At 41.6% G+C, this 21,423-nt stretch overlaps 1 protein-coding gene across 26 annotated transcripts in view; it reads left to right on the top strand.

Annotated features, from left to right (window-relative positions):
- Positions 1-21,423, top strand: part of PTPRD (protein tyrosine phosphatase receptor type D) — a 1,176,641-nt gene that overhangs the window by 843,190 nt on the left and 312,028 nt on the right. For all 26 annotated transcript variants that reach the window (XM_082204501.1, XM_082204490.1, XM_082204511.1 and 23 more), the window contains one exon: positions 8,839-9,004. In XM_082204501.1, coding sequence (XP_082060627.1) covers positions 8,920-9,004 — 85 coding nt within the window. In that variant the 5' untranslated portion in view covers positions 8,839-8,919. The remainder of the gene's footprint in view (positions 1-8,838; positions 9,005-21,423) is intronic.

Here is a 21,423-nt window from a genome sequence, read left to right as displayed (position 1 = left end):
ATACAGACTTCAGGCAGTTGTAGACATTCTAGGAGTGTATTAGTTATCATGTCTATTTTATTTTATTTTAAGCCTTTGAAATGTATCAGTGAAGAAACAATTCAAAATCCTATATTCTTCTTGTAGTAGAAAATAATTCCTTGCTCAACTAATGTGTTCTATCATTTTCTGTCCTGATTGCCTTTCTATTCCTTTCGCCCGGTGGTGTTCCTGAATTAGGGGTGGGCCAAGTCATTTGTGACCACTGGACTGTACAAATTTTCTCTGCCTCTATGACAGGGGCTCGGCAGTTATTGATGTTCCTCCCTGGTCAGCAGTTGAGCATGAAATCTGTTTACAAAACAGCCCCAGAAGTAGATGTGGAATTGCATGCATGAGCTCAACATATTATTGATGCTTCTTCTTAGCTACCTTGAACTGCTTCATCCATACAATAGAAATACTGTTCAAATACAGCCAAAGTTCCTTAATATAATGTAAGATTTGCTAACTGAGCAACCCCCAACTCTGGCACTTCTGTTTTAGCGGGGCCATTTGTAGATGGCAGGAGACTTCCCCTCCTGCCTCCTTTGTTCTGGACTTTTTATTTATTCTCAAAAGTACACATGTTTCTGGCTAAGACATTCTTAACACTGAGCAACTATTGTAATGAACAATTAAACAGGGCCATGTAGTAGGTTTCCATGAGACCGCACAAAACCTTTCATTATTTTGCTAAGGCTGATTGTCTGACATGAGTTCATAACTTTGCTATACAGTCGTACGTTGGAAGTCAAACAGAATCCATTCCGGAAGTCCATTCAACTTCCAAAACGTTCAGAAACCGAAGCTGTGGAAGCTGTGTTGGATGTTCGGCTTCCAAAAATAGTTCGCAAACTAGAACACTCACTTCTGGGTTTGTGGCGTTCAGGAGCCAAAATATTTGAGATGAGAACTAAACTGTTCGAAAACCAAGGTATGACTGTATTTGTTATGAGAGACACAAAGAGTACGTTTTCTTAAGATACACTCTGTTTTGTAGTTTCACCTTAAATAGTTAGCAATGCATATTTTAAGCTTTGTTAAAAAACATTGGTCTTTCTTTTTGAAATGGTTCCCTCAGTTGAGTGAACCCTGCTCCAAGGGAGCAAAGGCCTAGCCTAAGATGAATATAAAAACTGCACAGGACAATGTTCTTGGATTCTAAAATTTGCCACAACTGGACAGCCAGTGTGGTGTGTTGGTTAAGAGTGGTAGACTCGTAATCTGGTGAACTGGGTTTGCGTCTCCGCTCCTCCACATGCAGCTGCTGGGTGACCTTGGGCTAGTCACACTTCTCTGAAGTCTCTCAGCCCTGCTCACCACACAGAGTGTTTGTTGTGGGGGAAGAAGGGAAAGGAGAATGTTAGCCGCTTTGAGACTCCTGAAGGGGAGTGATAAAGCGGGATATCAAATCCAAACTCCTCCTCCTCCTCCTCCTTCATGGATTCCAGATGTAGGTAGACTTTGACTGAGGCATTGGGCGTATATTCTTGGGGGAGAGGCACTGACACTTGAGCAGGGTCAAACCTGGAAGGTCTACTCTACGTCAAGACGAGGGTCTAGTATGGCTTGTATGTACAATGCAGTTTTTGACTGTCCCCATTGCCATGAGCTCCCTTTCACATTCATTTATCTCCATTCAGTAAGTTAAAGAAAATACGCTCTATTTCTGGATGGAGGCAGAACATTTGCGTTTGTACAATTTATTTCCCAGATTCAGATTTCTAGGTTGGTTGCTTAGTTGACATGCTAGTATATACTCTTGACTGGGTGATACAACAGCAAGCAATACATTCTCATTACCTTTTTCTGAAACAGGAAATTTCATGTCTGATTTTAAAGTTTATATAGGAATCATAAAAAAATTCTTAGTCAATTAATCCTATAGGTATTCTCAGAAATCCCATTGTAATCCTATCTCCACTTACCTGGCAGTAAGCTTCAGTGAGACTGACTTCTAGGTAGATAGGTATAAGGTTGTCCAGTTAGTGTCTTAACTTTGCATGAGGATGTTCAATAAAAAATGTTCATTGCAAGATTGAGCCCTCACTTTTTAAAGTCAGATGTAGGACAAATGCAAGCTTTGAATAACTGATAGGCAGATATATATTTCAGTTTGGCTACTTCTTTTATAGAATAAAAATATTGATGTGAGATCAGTATCACTATTAGAATATCATAATATACAATCATAATATCTTTAAGCAGATGTCATACAAAAATCAACCACATGTTTTAGTTCTGTAGAAAATCTGTTGGGAGCGTGACATTTTAAGAACGTTGTTCATGAGTCTTCAAATTTATTTGGTGTGGTAACGTTATTTGATTTTATTTAGATTCATTTCTTGTTGTTGTTTAGTCGTTTCTGACTCTTTGTGACCCCATGGACCAGAGCACACCAGGCATTCCTGTCTTCCACTGCCTCCCACAGTTTGGTCAAGCTCATGTTAGTTGCATCAAGAACACTGTCCAACTATCTCGTCCTCTGTCGTCCCCTTCTCCTTGTGCCCTCAATCCTTCCCAACATCAGGGTCTTTTCCAGGGAGTCTTCTCTTCTCATGAGGTGGCCAAAGTATTGGAGCCTCAGCTTCAGGATCTGTCCTTCCAGTGAGCAGTCAGGGCTGATTTCCTTCAGAATGGATAGGTCTGATCTTCTTGCAGTCCATGGGACTCTCAAAAGTCTTCTCCAACACCATAATTCAAAAGCATCAATTCTACGGCGAACAGCCTTCTTTATGGTCAAGCTCTTACTTCCATACGTCACTACTGGGAAAACCATAGCTTTAACTATGCAGACCTATGCTGCTGACCAGTACTCTGTTGAAGGTACAACATACTGTTTCAGCATTCTTTTTAAAAAATCTCTTGCTGTGTCTGTTTCAGTAGCCTTCATTCTCTTTCTTAATCCCCCCGCCCTTGTATTGTGCAGATATTGTCATGGATTGGCCTGTGTGCATATATAGAATCCCTGCATGCAAAAGTTTCTACATACTAGTGTTCTTAGCAAAGGGCATTCCCATGAATAAAATATTTATGGAGTATTGTGTTTTGCTGTGCTTCATGAAAAGAGCATCAGTAATAGCAATATTGAAACATTTCACTGCCTTCGGAGCCTCAGTGCATGAAGTAAGATGCAAACAGTGTCCCAACTCCTGCAAAGTTATCTCTAGAAAGAGGAGTTTGCAATATAGGGCAATATAATTTTACTTTTTGTGCATGTTTCCTTCACAAATCCCAAATGACGCTTCTTTCCTAAATTGTATACAATTCCCGTTTCCTTACTATTGAACTTAATCTTCTTGCTTTCTTATTTTCTCTTTTTGAAATATGCCAGTCTGGATTAGCTTTTTGCTGTTGGACATTTGGAGCTAAATGTGACTCAGTAGCATACACAATGGACACGAGGATGTTGCTCGGTATTGAAAAGGGTTCTTAGAGTTAGAGATTTAATTTAAAAGCAAGTGTAGTGGAAGAAGAATTCCTGCTACCCTATTCAGTACTATTTGGCACGATTGTTTGTCCATCAATGAGTGAGGTTGAGGGCCGAGGTTAAAGTATGTTGTAGGTCAGAACTAAAGCAGAGCTTTTGTGGAGCTGTTTGACAGCATTTGCCTATATCCTGCCTTGTTCCTGCCCAGTGTTACCAGCCCTGTCATCCGCATGGCTTCACTAACAGTATTTTAAAATGGCACTTTCCTATTCCAGATGCGTGTGTTTTCACAGCCTGAAATACTAAAAGCCTATCGCAGTCATACAAGAAGCTACAGAGTTCTCCCCCCCTCCCTAAAAGGGCAAGGGTCGCAGGGGAACATATTAGTATGTTTTCTGGTTAGTTAACGTCATGGCACTCTGAAAGTGTGCAAAGGAAAGGATCAGGAAAGGGCTCCGGGTTGTGTGATGTGAACGATAATGAGAGCCACTTGGGGCACAGTGCCAAAGACTTTGCTATTGTTAATCACTTACGTCTGCATGGAGAGGTGAGCAGAGCAGGGTGTTTATAGCTACAAAATGCATCACCTTCTTTTCTGCGTGACATTTTGTGACATAGATTCCCATTCACAATCTTTCTGAAAATATTGAGAGGCGCAATAAGTGTTTTTGGAGCAACATGTTGAAACTAGAAATCTTACGTAACACAAGAGGGTGCGGGGTGTGTGTGTGTGTGTGTGTGTGTGTGTGGAAGCATCTCAAATGAGATTGCACTTTGTCCTTGACATGTAATTATACATTTTCAATCATGAGTGTTCTGTATCCCCCTTTCTTTCCTGTTCCATGGGTTAACTCTGTCTTGTGTTCTGTCCTGAATTCCAGTTTAACTTGGATAATTTCTAATATTTGATGGAGCCCGAGAGGCATGGTTGTTGCACTCTCCTTGCGCCACCCTCCCCAGATCTGAGACTTGTAAAGGCTCCTCATTTAGGCTGGTGTGGGGTGTGGTAGCCTTGCACCTCTCAATACCAGCCTCACCAGGAAAGGTGAGATTGGGGTCAAAGAGTGCCTGGCCACTGCGTCCCTCAAACCTCCCTCTCCGAGTGCTCGCAAAGCAGTACAGGACTGGTTTGGGGAGGGCGGAGGGAGCCATGCGCCCCAGAAACATGTGCTGCTCAACACTACACCTCTGACCCACAGGGTCTCTGAAGAGCCCATGAATTCTTCACGTAGCAACTTGTCGGACTGGGAGACCACTCCTTAAAAATGTTTGCTTGATCGGAGGAACAGATGCTAAGCCTTTTAGGAACAATAGGCCTTGCGCTAGATGGAACCAGTTGTATTTCACAAGCCCCAATTTCTCACAAAGAGTAGCCTTTTGAAATAGGGTGCCCTTTCTCGATGAGATGGTTCACCCAGAAAACACCGTTGGACTCTCATCCACAATACTGAAGATCTTTGTCATTGTTGTGGGAGTTTGGATGAGCAAGGAAGGGAGGACTTGCCCGCTGCTAATACATTGCACCATTGCCACCAAACTAACATAGTAGCATGAAGAAAGGGGTTAGTTATTTTATCTACAGTGGCCCACTGGGGGTAGGACTGGTAGTGCCCATACAGTTTCCACCAACTGCAATTCCCTCCATAACTAAGGATTTTTACACCTCCCAGAATAGCATTGTGCACCTTCACCAACCAAGGTGCGACTTCCTCTCTAAAGGTTCTACAGAATTCCCTGCTAAAACCATCTGGTCCCGGGGTTCTTCAGATCTAGAAAAAAATGTGTGTGCCTTGAAGAAAAACATGGTACTTCTTCTGGGGTCCTGTTCAGAGTGCTTCATGTGTCGATCAGATGTTTAATGGTTATTGTATTTGTATTCATTAAAAAAACCACAATAAAAATTGTTAGTTTTTAAAGAAAATACTTAAGGAAGTTGCCAAGCAGGCCTGGAAAGGGGTAGCCTTGGGAAATGGTCTGTGGAATGGGAGTGGCCTGGAGAGAATTATGAGGGCCAGACAGGGAGGACTGGAGGGCGGAATCTGGCCCCTGGGGCTGAGGTTTGCTATCGCTTATGTGGGGCAAAACAAAGCAAATCAACTGAAGGAACTAAAAGCCGCAAAAAACCACATGTGCTGTGTTGTGAGCAGAATTTAGAATAATAAAAATATTTATTATTTGTTTATTTATTAAAACAAGATTTGTTAACAGACTCCAAAATCGGTAAACTAATTTGGCTTAATAGAATTTCAGAAGCATCTCTTAAGTATATTGCAGGAAGAAAGGAAGTGACCATCACCCTGAAGGCCCATAGTATTGTCTTAAGATTCCTGTGTGTAATCATTTTTATTAGTTTTCAGTTACAGTAACCCAATAAATGCCTCATTGTCAATACCAAATTATAACACAACTAATAATGCCAATTGTTCAGATGCCAAATTGTATTCTTTTGTTGATCCCCTACGCGCTAGAACTGATGATTTGATAATTTACTTTAACTCTGCATTCAAAAAACTTACAAATTCCAATTACCGGTACATACCAGCCAGAATAACAAACCCTTATATTGCAGCTGCAATTTTAACAACTTCCATTCACATTAACACCTCAAATAATTTAAAGTCCTACTACAGGCAAAGCCTTCAGACTCTCTCTTTGTTCTTCTTGTGTGTGGCTATTTCTCTGTCCATGATGTTTCTTCCTGTCCTTGTACTGTATTATGTCCATCTTTTGTCAGTTGTTGCTGTTCTCTATCATACCTTGGGCAGAGCAAGTAATCCATTGCATTGTCTTAAGATTCCAAAGGGGTATGTATGACTGCCAGGATTGTCAGCCATGATGAAGAATGTGCTTTCTGACCAGTGCCAGAATTACATATTAGCTAAGCAAGCTATAGCTTAGAGCCCCACACTCTTGGGGGCCCCAAAAAAATTAAAGAGAAAAAATACCTGGATGTATATTTCCAAAATATAAGAGAAAAAGCAAATAAAATAAAACCTACATACAGCAACAGGGTTTTGTGTTGTGTAGACTTGCTCCTATGATGTAAGTAATGATGTAAGTAAGGCCTGATAGCCTGCTCCCTAAAATATCACTGGTTTGCTCATTTCTATATATAGGGTGCCTACATTCTGCATGTGCAAATGGCTTTAGATACCTATTAGGTCCATAAATTACCGTATAGCATATATTCAACAACAAAAAAGTGACAATTAGTTGTTGACAAAGGACAGTTGGACGTATAAAGGGTCCCATTACCTTCAGTAGCTCAAGGCCTCATCAAACCTAAATCCGGCCCTGTTTCTGACCCAATCAAGCAACACATAAGCAAATATGTCTTACGTGAGCTAGGAAGGGGTATGTATCCTTCCTCATTTTATCCTCCCAGAAAAACCTGATAGGAACTTCAAAAGAAAAAAGAAAAGAAAAAGAAAAAAGGATGTGACCATAACTCCTGAAAAGGGAGGGGCGAAATGGTCTCACTAATTGGCATTTCAAAATATGAGAAGGCAAGGTTATCTCTAGAAAATCTTTAATAAGACCAAGATAAATAAATAAATAGTTGGGGAACAAGAGAGTGAAAACTGCCAGATGGCTGTATAGAATACACCCCTTTTTAAAAGTTGTATTATGGTCTGTTCAGTTGCTACCAAAAGCTTCATTGCACATTTGAACCGCAGGAGAAAAATCTCCCCCCTCCCCCAGCGCTACATTAAAGTAATAACTTAGTTGAAAAGGTCTTTGATGCAGCTCACAATTTTCTTCTTCATTACTCCCCTGAACCATTTATTTGCTCATTAATTTATATGTGCCTTCTCTAAAGGCACTGTTAGAAAACTTGTGCGCTGCCAATGTTCAGATCCACCTCTCCCGCCCGCCCTCCACAAGGCCATCAGTATCTGGAAATAGTTCGATCCTTTGTCATTACTCCTTCAGATGGGTAGATGCAAAAGCCAAAATCATCTCGTCTTTGAAAATGCATTTGATACACTTTCCCATCTTCTGTGATAGTATGGGAGTCATTATTGCAGCAGTTGGCTCTGACACGCTTGCACAGACACAAATTGAGTCCGACAGGACTGATGTCTCATGGACTTTGCTGTCATTTGAAATGCTGGCACAAAGATGGTAGTGGTGAAAGCAGAGAGCTGGTGCTTTCAGCACGTTGAAGGTTTCTGAGGGTTTTGTGTTTTGTGTTAGGTTTGTGTTTTGTGATAGCAGCAATCAAATCAAGAGTTGGTTTTCCATGAGCTTTATTAAAGCTGAGTTCTAGTGTCTGCTTCTCTCTTTCTTATCTCAAGTAGATTTTTAATATTATTCTGTGATCTAAAACAGGCTCTTCATACCACCCACGGATCTGTATCAATCCTTTCCAGTAGAATAATAATTAGTATTATTTTCTCTCCCCTTTTTCATCTTAATCTTTCCTTCATGCAAGCAATTCTTGCATTATGATATAAATAGTATTTTCTTTCTATTGTGCTTGTTTCAGACCTGCCAAAGCATATATCTTACCTCTGCTTAGAAAACCACAATTAAATTGTAGAGTTATGTTAGTGGCATAGATCTATTTTTGGATATCTCTAGAATTTCCTGTTGGAGGCGATGCGTTTTGTGTGTGTTATGTTTCTGACATAGCTTGGTTGGAGTGAATAAAGTAGAGTCAAATTGATTTCTTCTTAAAGGCAGATGTTCATGCTGTATTATTCATTAGTTCTTATACAAGATACAAAATTAAACCGACTGAACAGGAATATGTAATCTTTATTCATAATTTATCCATGAATTATATAATTCGTGTTTAGTGATAAATCAGAGAGGAAACAATAACAGTTCTGTGTGGACAGATTTTCAAGATGCCACACCAGATAAGACTTGGTTGGATTAATCCACAAATACCAATATCCTAGCCTTGCATATAGCGCATTAGGAACAGAAGCAGATTTAGCTCTGTCATTCTTACCTGATGCAAGGAAATCAGCTTCCAATATGTTGTTTGTTAGCAGGCTTTTGTCCTGGAGGTTGAATCCTTCTAAACCCTTCTTTAGAGTATCTGTATGGCTTATTCCAGCTGAAGTATTAAAGTAGGACATCATTAGGAATGACAGCTCATTTTCGTGATGTGGGGCTAAGGAAAGGAGACTCTCTGCAGCACATAGGAACTGTTGATCACAACTCGGGTTACAAGGTGCCTTGGAAAAGAACATAGTGGCTGTTAAAATGTGCTGCTCTCGGGTTATTTTACCAGGCTAATCCCAGCCTTCAAGACTGGAATCCAATGCTTTTATCTTGCTCATTAAAAGTGTGCATTGTTTATGTATTTGGAAAGGAAGGAGCAAAAACATTCTAAATATTTCTCTCTCTCTCTCTCTCTTTCTTGTTCCTCTCAGGCTTTGAAAATTCTTCATCTGGAATTTCAGATTGGAGAGACTCGCAGTGGCTTCTAAGCCAGTGATCGAAGCCGCCAAAGTATGCTGGTGCCAAGCTGTCGGAGGATGCATGTAGCCAGGCCAGTAGTACTGCTCCTCTGCTTCCTGCTCTGTGCTGATGCTGAAAGTAAGCTCTCCCCCGTCTACTTTTTTCACCCTTGCAAATAAAATATTGGCCGTAATGAAGAGTTCTGTTTATGGTCGGCACATTCTGGGGGCTTGTGAATAATCTTGCTTTTGACTCAGTCTTGAGACACTGTGGGATCCACCTTGGCTCTCAGCCAGTGTTTGAAAGGGATTATTTACTGACTTCCCTACTATTTTTTCCTGTCGTTAATACCCCTTTTCTTGAGCATTGGAGGGTTCCTACTGCTCTCTGTTTGCTTGTGATCAGTCATTTCAAAGAGACAATGCGAGCAAAATTGTGTAGCCAAAACAAAACCTAACCTTGCTTGCCAGAAGGCAAACATCACTTAGTCTTACTAGGTATTTCCCCCCTCCCCAGTTCCTTGGATATTTTCTTTTCAAGCTCTGAAAAGACAAACAATGCAATGTTGAGGCCAATTAAAATTCCAGGTCCTTTGTGTCTGTCACAGCAGCTGTTGTAATGTATTATGTCCAACAGCTGCCGTGGAGTACAGTATTTGAATAAACCAAGCAGAACTGTCAACTTTGAGGCTGGGCTTTAGAGTGTGGAGACTTTAGTGTGCTGCAGGCACCTAGGTTCTAAGTCCAGGACTCATATTGTGGTACTGTAGAGTTTTGGTCAATTAGCTTGCCAATTAATGAGAAGATAATATCTTCTTCTTAATTAGGAAATCATTAGGTTTGCCTTGTTTACACGTGTTCTTTGTCCCAGCTGTCTTCTGGTTTTCCACATTGAACAAGGAGGGAAAACCCCTCTTGCGTGAACTAGTTGAGGCAGGTTTGTCTGTATTCTGGTGACATCACTTGAACTTGCAGCATTTCCCACTGGTAACTTCTTTGAGCTAATTTTGAGGGAATCTTTAATTTGGAGGGGCTTTGTAAGCACCCAGGGGAATCACTTTAAGAAGTAAACAACCTGAGTGCTAAAATATTCCATTACAATGTAGGTATCGTTAGCAAGCATTGATACTACTTACTTGTCTCTTGCGTTCAGCGTGGATAATTGTTATTTGAATATCTTCGTCAAGAAAGAAGTTTGGTATATAGTGTGCTCTTACTGTCACACTTTGATTCAAGTTAATTTATCAATGAGTGTACTAAGCTGCAGATTCTGGTGGCTGTTCCTCGTGGTTTTCCATTTTCAATCATGTGTACAGAATAGTCTGAAGTTAGGTTTAGAGTGAATGAAATTTAGAAAGCAAACACTGAAAACACACATTTGTAAATTAATGACAGTGGTGAATTTTGGACCTCTTCCAGATAGTTAAATGACCAGCTGGGATGTTTGTGCATAAGGTGAAGCCAAGGACATTTTAACACTTCAGCCAATAAATAATGAACTGGGATATAGCCCAATCTTTTTTCAATTAGGCATTTTAAGAGAGTCACTTTTTTAAATGTGGAAATTGTTCTTAAAGGACAATAGATTAAAAATATATATCCTGAAGTTTTACCAATTGTACAATGATCATGATGATAGAACTGGAGAAAAAATTGTCACAAGTCAGATAAAACTTTGCAAAGATCACAGGTTTTTTGGTGTTTTTTTTTAAAAGTGAAACAAAGTTTAAACCTTCCCAGTAGCTTTTGGAAATGAACAAAAGAACAACTGTTTCAACAGTTTGTTTATTTTTCTTTGTTAAGCATTTGAACACAGAAAAAAATATTTTCCTGAGAATCGCTAGCAGATTTACTTTTTAAACAGGCAATTTTGTAATAAAGTGCTTTCAGATTTCCTTGCTTTGCAAATCGTTGTTTTCAGCATTCTGTTCCTTATTGCTCAAAACAAAATAAAATTTGGCAATCAGCTATTAAGCACTGTGGGTTTTGACAAGAGGCTTTTGTTTCTCTTAAAACATTTGCTTCTTTGGAGTAGTTCGTGAAACTGCCGACTTAAGGATAATAAGTAGGTCTGGTTGGTTAGTTTCCAATTAAGTATTTCCCACTGGAAAATGTTTCTCTGAAATTTCTTGCTGGCAGAAATATCATTAAATGCTCTGTGGGGAAAGTTATCATCCTCCCATGCTAATGTTACATTTTATAGATCCTGAGTATCCAAAGTGCATTATGGGAGTTGAATTTTGCAGAATCCCTCCCATTGCCTCCAGTCATCTGCATACTTGTCTCATACAGAAATAAACATACAGTGGTACCTCGGGTTAAGTACTTAATTCATTCCGGAGGTCCGTTCTTAACCTGAAATTGTTTGTAACCTGAAGCACCACTTTAGCTAATGGGGCCTAATGAGGTACGACTGTATACATATACAGGTGATGTGTTCTACACAAGGCAGAAGCCCTTGCTGGTTTAAGACTGGGGTATCTCCTGTTCAAGTCTGTCCAACGGCTGAGACAACATTCATAGGCCCTGCTGGTTGTCCCCATTTGCCTTTCTCGATTGGGATCAGGGAGAATGCTTTATTCGTGACTCTGCCTATGCTTTGAAACTCCCTTCTGAAGGAGGCAGTCTCACCTTCCACTTCTTTAGGAGCCTTCTGAAAGATAGTATACACTTTCCTTAAAAAAAGAGGGGGGAAATAATATTTATAATATTTTTAATCTGTTGGTGCATTATGATTTAGTGTTAAGTGCTGGTAACTTAGGTGTTAAGTCAGATGTTAAATTGTGGTATTATTATTTTTTATGAAGAAAGGTGGAATGGAAATGTCTTTTAAGTGCATAGTATACATTAGTTACTCCTGCCAACCTAGCAGTTTGAAAGCACGAAGTGCAAGTAGATAAATAGATACCGCTCCAGAGGGAAGGTAAACGGCATTTCCATGCGCTTCTCTGGTTTGCCAGAAGCAGCTTAGTCACACTGGCCACATGACCCGGAAGCTGTATGCCAGCTCCCTAGGCCAATAAAGTGAGTTGAGCGCCACAACTGGACCTAATGGTCAGAGGTCCCTTTACCCTTTACCTTTATACATTAGTTATATATGTCCCTTTGTGTTTGTGTGTGTAATGCTGAGCCTCTTGCGCTTGCTGATCAGAAGGTTGACGGTTTGAATCCCCACGATGCGGTGGGCTCCTGTTGCTCTGTTCCACCTCCTGCCAACCTAGCAGTTCGAAAGCACAGCAGTGCAAGTAGATAAATAGCTACCACTGCGGTGGGAGGGTAAATGGTGTTCCGTTGCGCCAGAAGAAGTTTAGTCCTGCTGGCCACATGACCCAGAAAGCTGTCTGTGGACAAATGCCGGCTCCCTCGGCCTGAAAGCAAGATGAGCGCCGCAACCCCATAGTCGCCTTTGACTGGACTTAACTGTCCAGGGGTCCTTTAACACACACACACACCTATGGGCTGCTGCTTCTGCTCCTGTTGCTCACAAACCTGCCTACCCGCCAATCCCTTCCCTTTATGCTTTGCCCCAAACTCCCTCCTTCTTCACTTGCAGCTCACCCCTCAAAACCCTCTGCACTTCACAGTTCACCAACTACCCCCCTCCCCAGTCCCACTCAATGCTGTCACTGCTAGGGAAAGCAGAATGAAGGGTAGATCTTTTTCCACCCACTCCCCTGATGCTGTGACAAGCAAGTCTCTATTTTGAAAGGCAGGCTTCCTTCACCTGGAATGCCATCAATGCTTTGTGTGTCCCCCTCCGTTGACATGGCTTTGGGGGGATGCGAAGGGGAAAAAGACTTCTCCCTCCCCTGATTCAGTCCAGGGAAGGAAGCCTGCGGGTTTTTTTAATTGCAGGCTTCTTCCTTCTCACAGTCGTGACACCAGGGGATTGTAAGAAGGCCAGCCTGGGCCACCCACTTTCTCTGCACTCCTCACTTCCTTCCCCGCTCTTCCTTTTGAATACGATCTACAAAACATGTTCACATTCCAGCCAGAGTTAAGCACCTTTGTGTCCCATTAATGTAAAGATGGGGCAAATTTAATTAGGTGCTTGAAAGACGAGGTACATATCCCATGGAGTGTAACCCTTAACCTCCTGCTCTTTGCATTGCAAAGGGAAGCAGAGGAAGCAGTCAGGAAAAGGGCATTTAAAGCTTTCCAATTTCTCCATCCCAGAGTTTCAGAGCCACGTTTACTTACGAAATCACATAGAAACCCAACAGGTATAAAAGCAGTTGTGGGAGAAGAGTTGTAGCAAAATAAAAGTTGTGGACAGGGGAAAAATCAAGGAATCATTTCTTGTCGATTCTGCACTGAAAATTGCCTTCTCTTTGTGTTGCTATTCTACAAAGAAGTAGGCACCCATGTTTTCTGGTGTCCAGTTGCCTGCAGTGTGCACAAGATTTACATCAGATATACCAGAGAAAGAAGTTAACAAACTGCAAAATTTTAGCTCTATCCTAAGAAGAGATAAGTTGCCAGACATAGCTTTTGATTTTTAACTTTCCCACCATTTACAGTGGTACCTCAGGTTACATACGCTTCAGGTTACATACGCTTCAGGTTACAGACTCCGCTAACCCAGAAATAGTGCTTCAGGTTAAGAACTTTGCTTCAGGATGAGAACAGAAATCGTGCTCCAGCGGCGCAGCGGCAGCAGGAGCCCCCAATAGCTAAAGTGGTGCTTCAGGTTAAGAACAGTTTCAGGTTAAGTACGGACCTCTGGAACAAATTAAGTACTTAACCGAAGGTACCACTGTATTTGGAAGGAAAACAGAGGGAGCTGCTTGTGCTTTGAGCCCCAAAACCCATCCCCCCATGGAAATAAAGACACAGTGGAGACAGAATTTAGTTTAAATGCTAATGGGCAAATTTTGGCCACAACTTTATTAAAATACACAAATGTGACTGGTATTGGTTTAGGCATTGGTATCAAACTATATCTGGCTCCTGCTCCACCCTGCAAGAAGCCTGGAAAGGTAAACAACCAGCAGGGGGATCTCCGTCAGTGTATATTGACTGGTGCTCACCCCTGGGGTCCCGGGGGTCCTGGCATGGCCCTAGCCCCTCTCTGGGCTTCGGACGAGATCCAGACCCCATGGATTCCTTTAACCGAATACCCTATTCATTGGAGGGGCAGGTGATGGCTGCACCTCCCCTCCCCACATTCCCCTAAACCAATGCCTAACCCCCAAACCTTACAAAGTTGTGATGATTGCTAAGAGGTAGGCAAAAACCAAGTGGCCACAGAGAATCTGCCACCTTGGGGAAAATTCCTACCTGGCCCCCATTCCAAAACTGAAGTCCAAAGCAAGGCCAAACACGACCTAATTAACGGGTGGGTGTCAGGTGTTCGGCAGAGTGAAGCAAAAGGAGGTCCCTATGTCGCGCTGCCAAATAGATACCCCCAACCCTCAGCCTTGCCATGCTGCTGATTGGCTAAAGGCCATTGGCATAACTGTGGCACCACCGGCTTGGAGCAGGGCAAGCCCCGCCCACAACCTGATTAGGGAAGTGTTTCAGGGCTGAGCACAGCATGGACCCTCTGTTAGGAGGATCCAAATCACCACCATAGGAAAAAGGGGTAGTGATGGAATGCCTGCCTACTTAAATGAAATCAGATAGCCTTAATATGTAAATGGTTAGGAATACATTCAAGGCCTAACCCCCAAGGTTTTCATGCTTAGTCCATTGCCTGAGTTCCCATTGCCTGTGTTGCAAAGGTAAGGTCAAGAGGAAGCTCCTACTCAGCTGTACTTAAGCAGAAGTAGACTCCTTTTTACAATCAGGCATCATGATAAAGCAAAACCCATGAAGAGCATTCCTCTTGTTTTCAACCTCCTCTGCACAGTACTGGAACAGTTGGGGGCTGAGGTATGTGTATCATAAGGTTGAGGACCCTGGGGGGCAAGGCTTACCTGCAGGGCTGTCTTTACCTGGGGGTGCAAGGGGTGAGCCAAATGTATACCTACAATATACCGGTTCCTCTTGATTGGCGGCAGTGAAAAACAATAGAGTGTAAGTCCCTGCCCTCTGTTGCTCTGTTACTCGTAGCTTCTGATATTCCCAATGAGTCAGGAAACAAAAGCAGTTTCCCCCCACTGTGTTGTTGTTACAGGTGAGCGATTTTCCCTCCCAAAAAAGCACAACCCCAAAAAAGGTCAACAATAAAAGTTGATTTGCAGTCGGCTAAACTAAATTTGGGGGCGCAGGGCAGATCTTTGCACCCCGGCGGTGCATATGCTAAAGACCTGTCTACACCCTGAATCATTTGTCAGTTCAGGTGAACTCCTAAGCACACCTACTTGTGAGTACACATTTTCCTTTTTTAGGCCAAAGCATCTGGAGAAGACACGCATCCAAAGCAGAGACTGGTAACAGGCAGGCCATTGTGTTTTTGGCATTTCCTAACCCACTCTCAATGATCCCCTCCTGTAGGTTGTTCAATATTAAACCAAAACTTCAAAAGAACGCTTACAAATTTTCAACACTTTTTGTTTGTTTGTTTTTAAAGGAACTGAATGACAGTGAGTTACAGAGGAATGGGTGGTCTGCGAGAAAGTGACAGTAATGATTAGGCATCTTATTTCTCCTTCTTTTTTATTATTATTTTATTACAAGACATTTCACATAAAGCAACACGAACAAACAAAAAAACAATATCTTAGTGACAACTAAACAATAACTAACAACACTTCTACTAACATCACACACATTTTGGACTTCCGATTCACCTCATTGTGCTTTCTACATATTCTTAACCTATATCTGTTACATATCGATTTTTTGATTTTCATTTTTTTTCCATTTATAGTTTCACTTAATAATCAAGATTCAATCTAAACCTGTCAGGAGATTTACATTTTCACAGTATTGTTTTAGATACTCTTTAAATATTATCAATTCTTTACATACTTTCTGATTTGAGCTTCCTCTTATCCTTCCAATCATTTTTGCAAGTTCCAAGTAGTCTTCCCCTGCCAGTCAAGCTTCACATTTCTCAGTCTTACTTTTAAACCTTCCATTCTTTCCTTCTACTGACTGTAGTGCTTACTATTCCTGATTGCTAAAGTTAGTTAAGAAAATGGTAGCTTAGCTGTACCAAAATGTTATATAAAAGCAAAAGGGTAGCATGGCTGCAAAGCAGTATTTATTTATTGGGGGAACTGAATCCCTGCATTTCCCTATTGAGCATTTGTAAGATTAATAAATGCTGCTAAAACTGTAGCTAGCGACAGTGCTTCCCTGCTGGGCTGATGTAGTCAAGGAGTCTGGTATATAGGGATGACTGAATGGCTTACAATATTTCTGAGAAATGACCCTAGTTCTATTTTTTTTTTTTTACATTTTATTGCACTTAAGAACTTCAGGAGAGAGAGCAGAGTGTGTTGTGACTGATTACAAAGGCATCTCAGTTTGAAACACATGAGACCTGTTGCTCTGTGTGTTGTAGTGGCAAATTCATTTTGGGGAATGAATGAGGTTTTCCAGCAGAGCGTTTTGAGGATTGCCACTGAAGGACGATTAGATAATAGCACAATGAGTATAGATTGCCATTTCCCTTTTGCTTGTAATTAAACATTCCCCTGAGCTCTCTTCTTTCAGTGCAAAACAATAATCTGGTGAGAGGGCAATATAATACGATACTAGATTTTTGCTGTTAGATGGAAACGTACAAAGGTGGCTCTGCAGATTCACGTATTCCAATATTATCTTTCATTAGTTTAAATAAAATCAAAAAGATATTCAAACTCACAAGACTCCCTAAGACAACTCATCATTGTTCCTGGTTCTTACTAATTTTTTTTGGATGGAACAGTTGCCATTGTTGAAGCTTTTTCAAAGGTTAAGCCATTTTATGAAGTTTTGGTCAAAGTTGGCTTTTGACCAAAAGTGACAGTTGTGTTCATAATGAGAACTGTTGTCTGCACAAGCTCTCCTTTCCTCTTCTGTTTCAATACAAAAACCTGATAAGTGCTAAAGATGGATTTCCTTGTACATTCCTAAATAGCTCTATCACTGCAAGGGGGATATAGGATTGTAAGAAGACAGTCAATTCCTGTCTTACTTTCTGTGGAAGTTTCGCCTATGAAAGAAGTTCATAAAGCTAATAAGTTTCTTCATTCTAATAATATTATTAGAGGAGTTCTAATCCCTTTGTTCCCACAGAGATTTAATTGTCAGGCTTTTTTTGTTTTTAACTCTGGAATGGAGTTTCTGTGCCATCTGTTCATAATTCACCACTGGCTCATTTCATACATTTGGCAGTCCTCATGCTATCACATTCAGGATGGTGTGTGCTTCTTGAAGCAACGGTTGTAATGGAAATGAAGAAGTCTGCGGTATGTCCTGAAGATGTCTGATTTGGCCACGTGCCTTGGGATTCCTCTGACATGCTCTATGTGGGGCTGCAGCGGAAAAGTTCTCAGAAACGTCAACTGGCCCAGGGAGCTGCAGCCAGACTGCTGACTGGAACTTATAAGGAACAGCTCCACTCACTACTGGTCTGTTTCCAGGCACAATTCAAAGTGCTGGTTATGACCTCTAGTGCCTTTTACAGCTTAGGCCCAGGATATTTGAAAGGGAGTTTTGAATTCTATGAGCAGCCACCAAGAATGCCCTCTCCAATGTCCCCAATGGGGCTGAAAGAAGGGCTACCCCAAAAGATCTCAAAGCCTGGGCTTGTTTGTATGGGAGAATATGGTCCTTCTAGAGATGCTAGACACTTTTAAAAGATGTCAAACACATCAACCAAAGGCCTGGTTAAAAAGGAACATATTGCCTGCCACCTAAAGGCATGTAATGAAGGCGCCAAGCAAACTTCCCTGGGGAGAGCATTCCACAGACTGGGAGCCACTGCAGAGAAGGCCCCGTTCTATAGCATTTCACTCAATTGCTTCCTTGAAGAAGCAGAAATGAGTCTTGTCCTCTCTAGCCCATTCTTGTTCATACTAATCTTAAGGGTTAATCGCTGCAAAACCCCACAGACAGAAGCACTTTTTATCAGGAGGTGTGTTCCCTTTGAAATGTAAACAAATAAAGTTTGATCGCTGCTGCACTTTGAAACTCTGATTTTTCTTATTCTGACTGCCGAGATAACAGGGCATGAAATGGGTAATTTAGTGATTTAGCTATCTAGTAATGCTCAAGTTTGTATAGACTCTTGCTACAGACAGATATAATGATGAGCTATGGTTTATCATGTTAGGAAGGAGCCATGGTGATGCAGCTCTTGGAAATGTCCGTGCTTCCGTGAACCAGTGGACCATAATTATTTTCATGGCTATAATCTTCTGATTTAGTGTTGGAGCATGGACGCATTTAGCATATTTGTCCCAAAACAGGATCTATCTCTGGCCATGCACATAACTCATGCATTCTGTTTTGGGTCCTGGATAATGCTTGACATGGTCATTTCTGGTAAAAGCTTTTAGTTCATTAGAATGGAAGGAAAGCTTGTTCCGTTGTGTACACATTTCTCCACTGACAGCATGAAAAAACTGGAATTGGATAGCAGCACAAGCTTCAGCCCCCTCCCTCCCTGTCCCACACATGCACAAGGCAGCTGCAATAGTGCTTTTATTTTTCAATTAGGTATAATGTGTAAATATTCTGGTGTATGCTTGTCACTTTCTGGATGAATTGTTCCCCAGCTTAGCACTAACCATATAATATTCTGGAAAAGTAGTCCTTTGATAATACTAAATGTGCACTGTTTGGAAGAGAGCAAAACAGATATTACTTTGCCAGTTCTTCTTTGGACCGCAAAACATTGTGGCACTGCAAAACATTGTGGAACCAGGTGCTGGTTTTGACCTTTAAAGCCCTTTGTGGCTTAGGGCCCTCGTATTTATGGGACCGCCTCTCCTGGTATGCCCCGCAGAGGACCTTAAGGTCCATGAATAACCATAGTTTAGAGGTCCCAGGCCCTAAGGATGTCAGACCATCCTCCACCAGGGCTGGGGACCTTTCAATGATGGCCAGGAGGAAAAGGCCTTCAGAACTCACAGCCAAGCGATGTCCCTCTATTGGGACTTTAATAGGTGTGGTGTTTAGATATGCTAGAGAGCAGGCATGCCCAATTCACAAGAGAATGTGATCTACTCCCAGTATATAAACAAATTGGCAGTGATCTACCCATTGTCATTGGAGGGAGGAGGAGCGTGCAGTTTTTTTTGGGGGGGTCATAAACTTGTTGAGCTTTTTTAGGAGGGATTTCCTAGAATTGTTGAGCTTTTTTAGAGGGGGATGTAAAAAATCGCTCACATGAGAGTACAGCGCTGGCAATTGCACACAGCTCTAAAGCCGGAAGCGGGGGCGGTTACATTACTTGCCAGATCTACCAGGATCACCCCAGCAATCTACTTGTAGATTGCGGTTGACCGGTTGGACACGTCTACTGTAGAACAACTCTACAGAAACAAAATGAATCTGGGTTTGGTCAATGCCCGGATAGAAAACTGTGTGGGAACCCCATGCAAGCCATCCTTCCTGGAAGACCATCACTAGACGAAAGGCAAAATATAATACAATAAAGATATGCACATGGATGGTGCTCCCTTATTCATTTTTCCATCTACCTCTTACACCCATATCATCTTACACCCATATCAGTTTCATGCCACCAAGTGCCCTTGCAGTTTTCTGCTCATCGAGTGATATTTTGTATGTTGTAATTTCTGTTGGATTCTCAAGCCTTATCAGAGGAACTGGCCACTCTCCAGGCACCCGGCTTGAGCTCCTTGTTGACCTCCCCGTCTGCGTCTCCTGGCAGGATACAGGCTAGGTCACTATCGGCGATCCTCCTCAAGCGTGAGAAGAACACACCACTCTTCCCTCCTCCCTGCCTCCCCCAGGGAGGGCAAAGAGATAGACAGAAATGTATTTACATCGCTTTATTTCTGTCTTTGCAGCAGTACAGAGAAACGCGTCTGCTCTCATCAGACTCCAACAGCAGAGAGACTAACTCCACCCCGTACTTCCACTACAGGTCAAAAGACACTCTGAGCTAACATCCAGTGCTCAGCACAGTGAATAGACTGTCCCTTTGTTCCCATGGTACAGTCCCAAACATCAACATCCTGTTTTGCATTCCAGCCAGCTGCAGCTCGCTGCCGCATTGCTCCTTTTCCGTAACAATTTCATCACCCCCCCCCTTTTTATTCAACTGTGTGGTGGAATTCAACATAGTGCTAAGGAGATCTTTGTTCACCTCAAGCAGTTATGTTTGTCTGAAGGAACAAACCCCACCCCACCCCGTAGGCTGTTATGAGGATTGTTCCAACCCTCATAAAGCGAGATGAGCGCCGCAACCCCAGAGTCGGTCACGACTGGACCTAATGGTCAGGAGTCCCTTTAACTTTTAAGGATATTGGGGGAAGGAGCAGGAAAGCCTGTTGCCCTGGCTTCTGCGAAGAGAATTGAGTTCTTCAATCTGGTCCTGTATGTTCCATTTTAAGGATTTAAATTTTATTTGCACGGTAGTACGTATATCCATACAGCCCGAATGTCACGGCCCTTGCCATAGTGAATGGAAAGGGAACCAAAGAACAAAACAGCATATGCTCAAAACACATGGATTACTCTACATTTTTATATCTTCTTGGATAATCGTCCTGCTTTCCTGGCTTGATTCGTTTTGCTGTGTAATGAGCATGCTAATGTTCAGTGTCACTGAAGAGCTTGTAAAGACACCTAGTCACAAGGAATTGGATATATATATATATATATCAGCTCCCATAATGGTCTTTTCTCTACAATCAAGCGGTACATGAATTTTATGAAATAAATAAATAATGAAATTCGGTCGGGGGGGGGAATCAGTGATGGCTGTGATAAACCTTTTGATTTTATTCTAGAGGAAATATTTTATTTCCTTTTGAATATTCCCACCAACTCACACAAGCGTAGCATGACCGTAGAGCTCTGTTTTTATTTTCTGAAAGCTTTTTTTTTAAAAAAAAATATTTTTGGCTCTCCTTGATAGATTTCATTACTTAGTCAGTTTTTAACCTTGCATAAATGCAAATGGAGCCTCACAATACAGTGGAGAAACAAGACTTGTGTTTCACAGCAAAACTCATCTGGCTTCCCCTTCACTCTCTAGGAGAGGCAGCCAGCTGTACTTGTGGAGGTTCTTCAATATGAGTGTGAATAGGGCTCTACTAACCTTTTAGCGTGGAGCTTTTTCATGTGGAATAATGAAGACGGTTATTTTTCAATGCCATCTGTCTTCATTTGTGTGTGTGTGGTGCTCTTTCACACTCGATGTCAAATGTACCTGTTTCCAGTGCTGTTTCATGTAGTCTCAGTTGGAAATAAGTTTGAAAATGGAGTGTTGTCTGCATTCCCCCCTTGCAAAAACCAGAGTTATTATATTTGCTTTCACCCTTTAAAAAAGTTATTTCAGTCGCACGTTACAATACAGCCCTAGGAATTCTTTTTGAGTTGATTTTACGAAAATTGCTATGTAGTATTGTGACAGTAATTTTACACTGCACTTGCTAAATTTGACATTAAAATGTGTCTCGTAAGGCACTTATATTATCAGTTTTCAAA

Source organism: Podarcis vaucheri, assembly GCF_965113315.1.
Source record: "Podarcis vaucheri genome assembly, chromosome: 17".
NCBI lineage: Eukaryota > Metazoa > Chordata > Lepidosauria > Squamata > Lacertidae > Podarcis > Podarcis vaucheri.
This window is presented reverse-complemented; position numbering and strand designations above follow the sequence as displayed.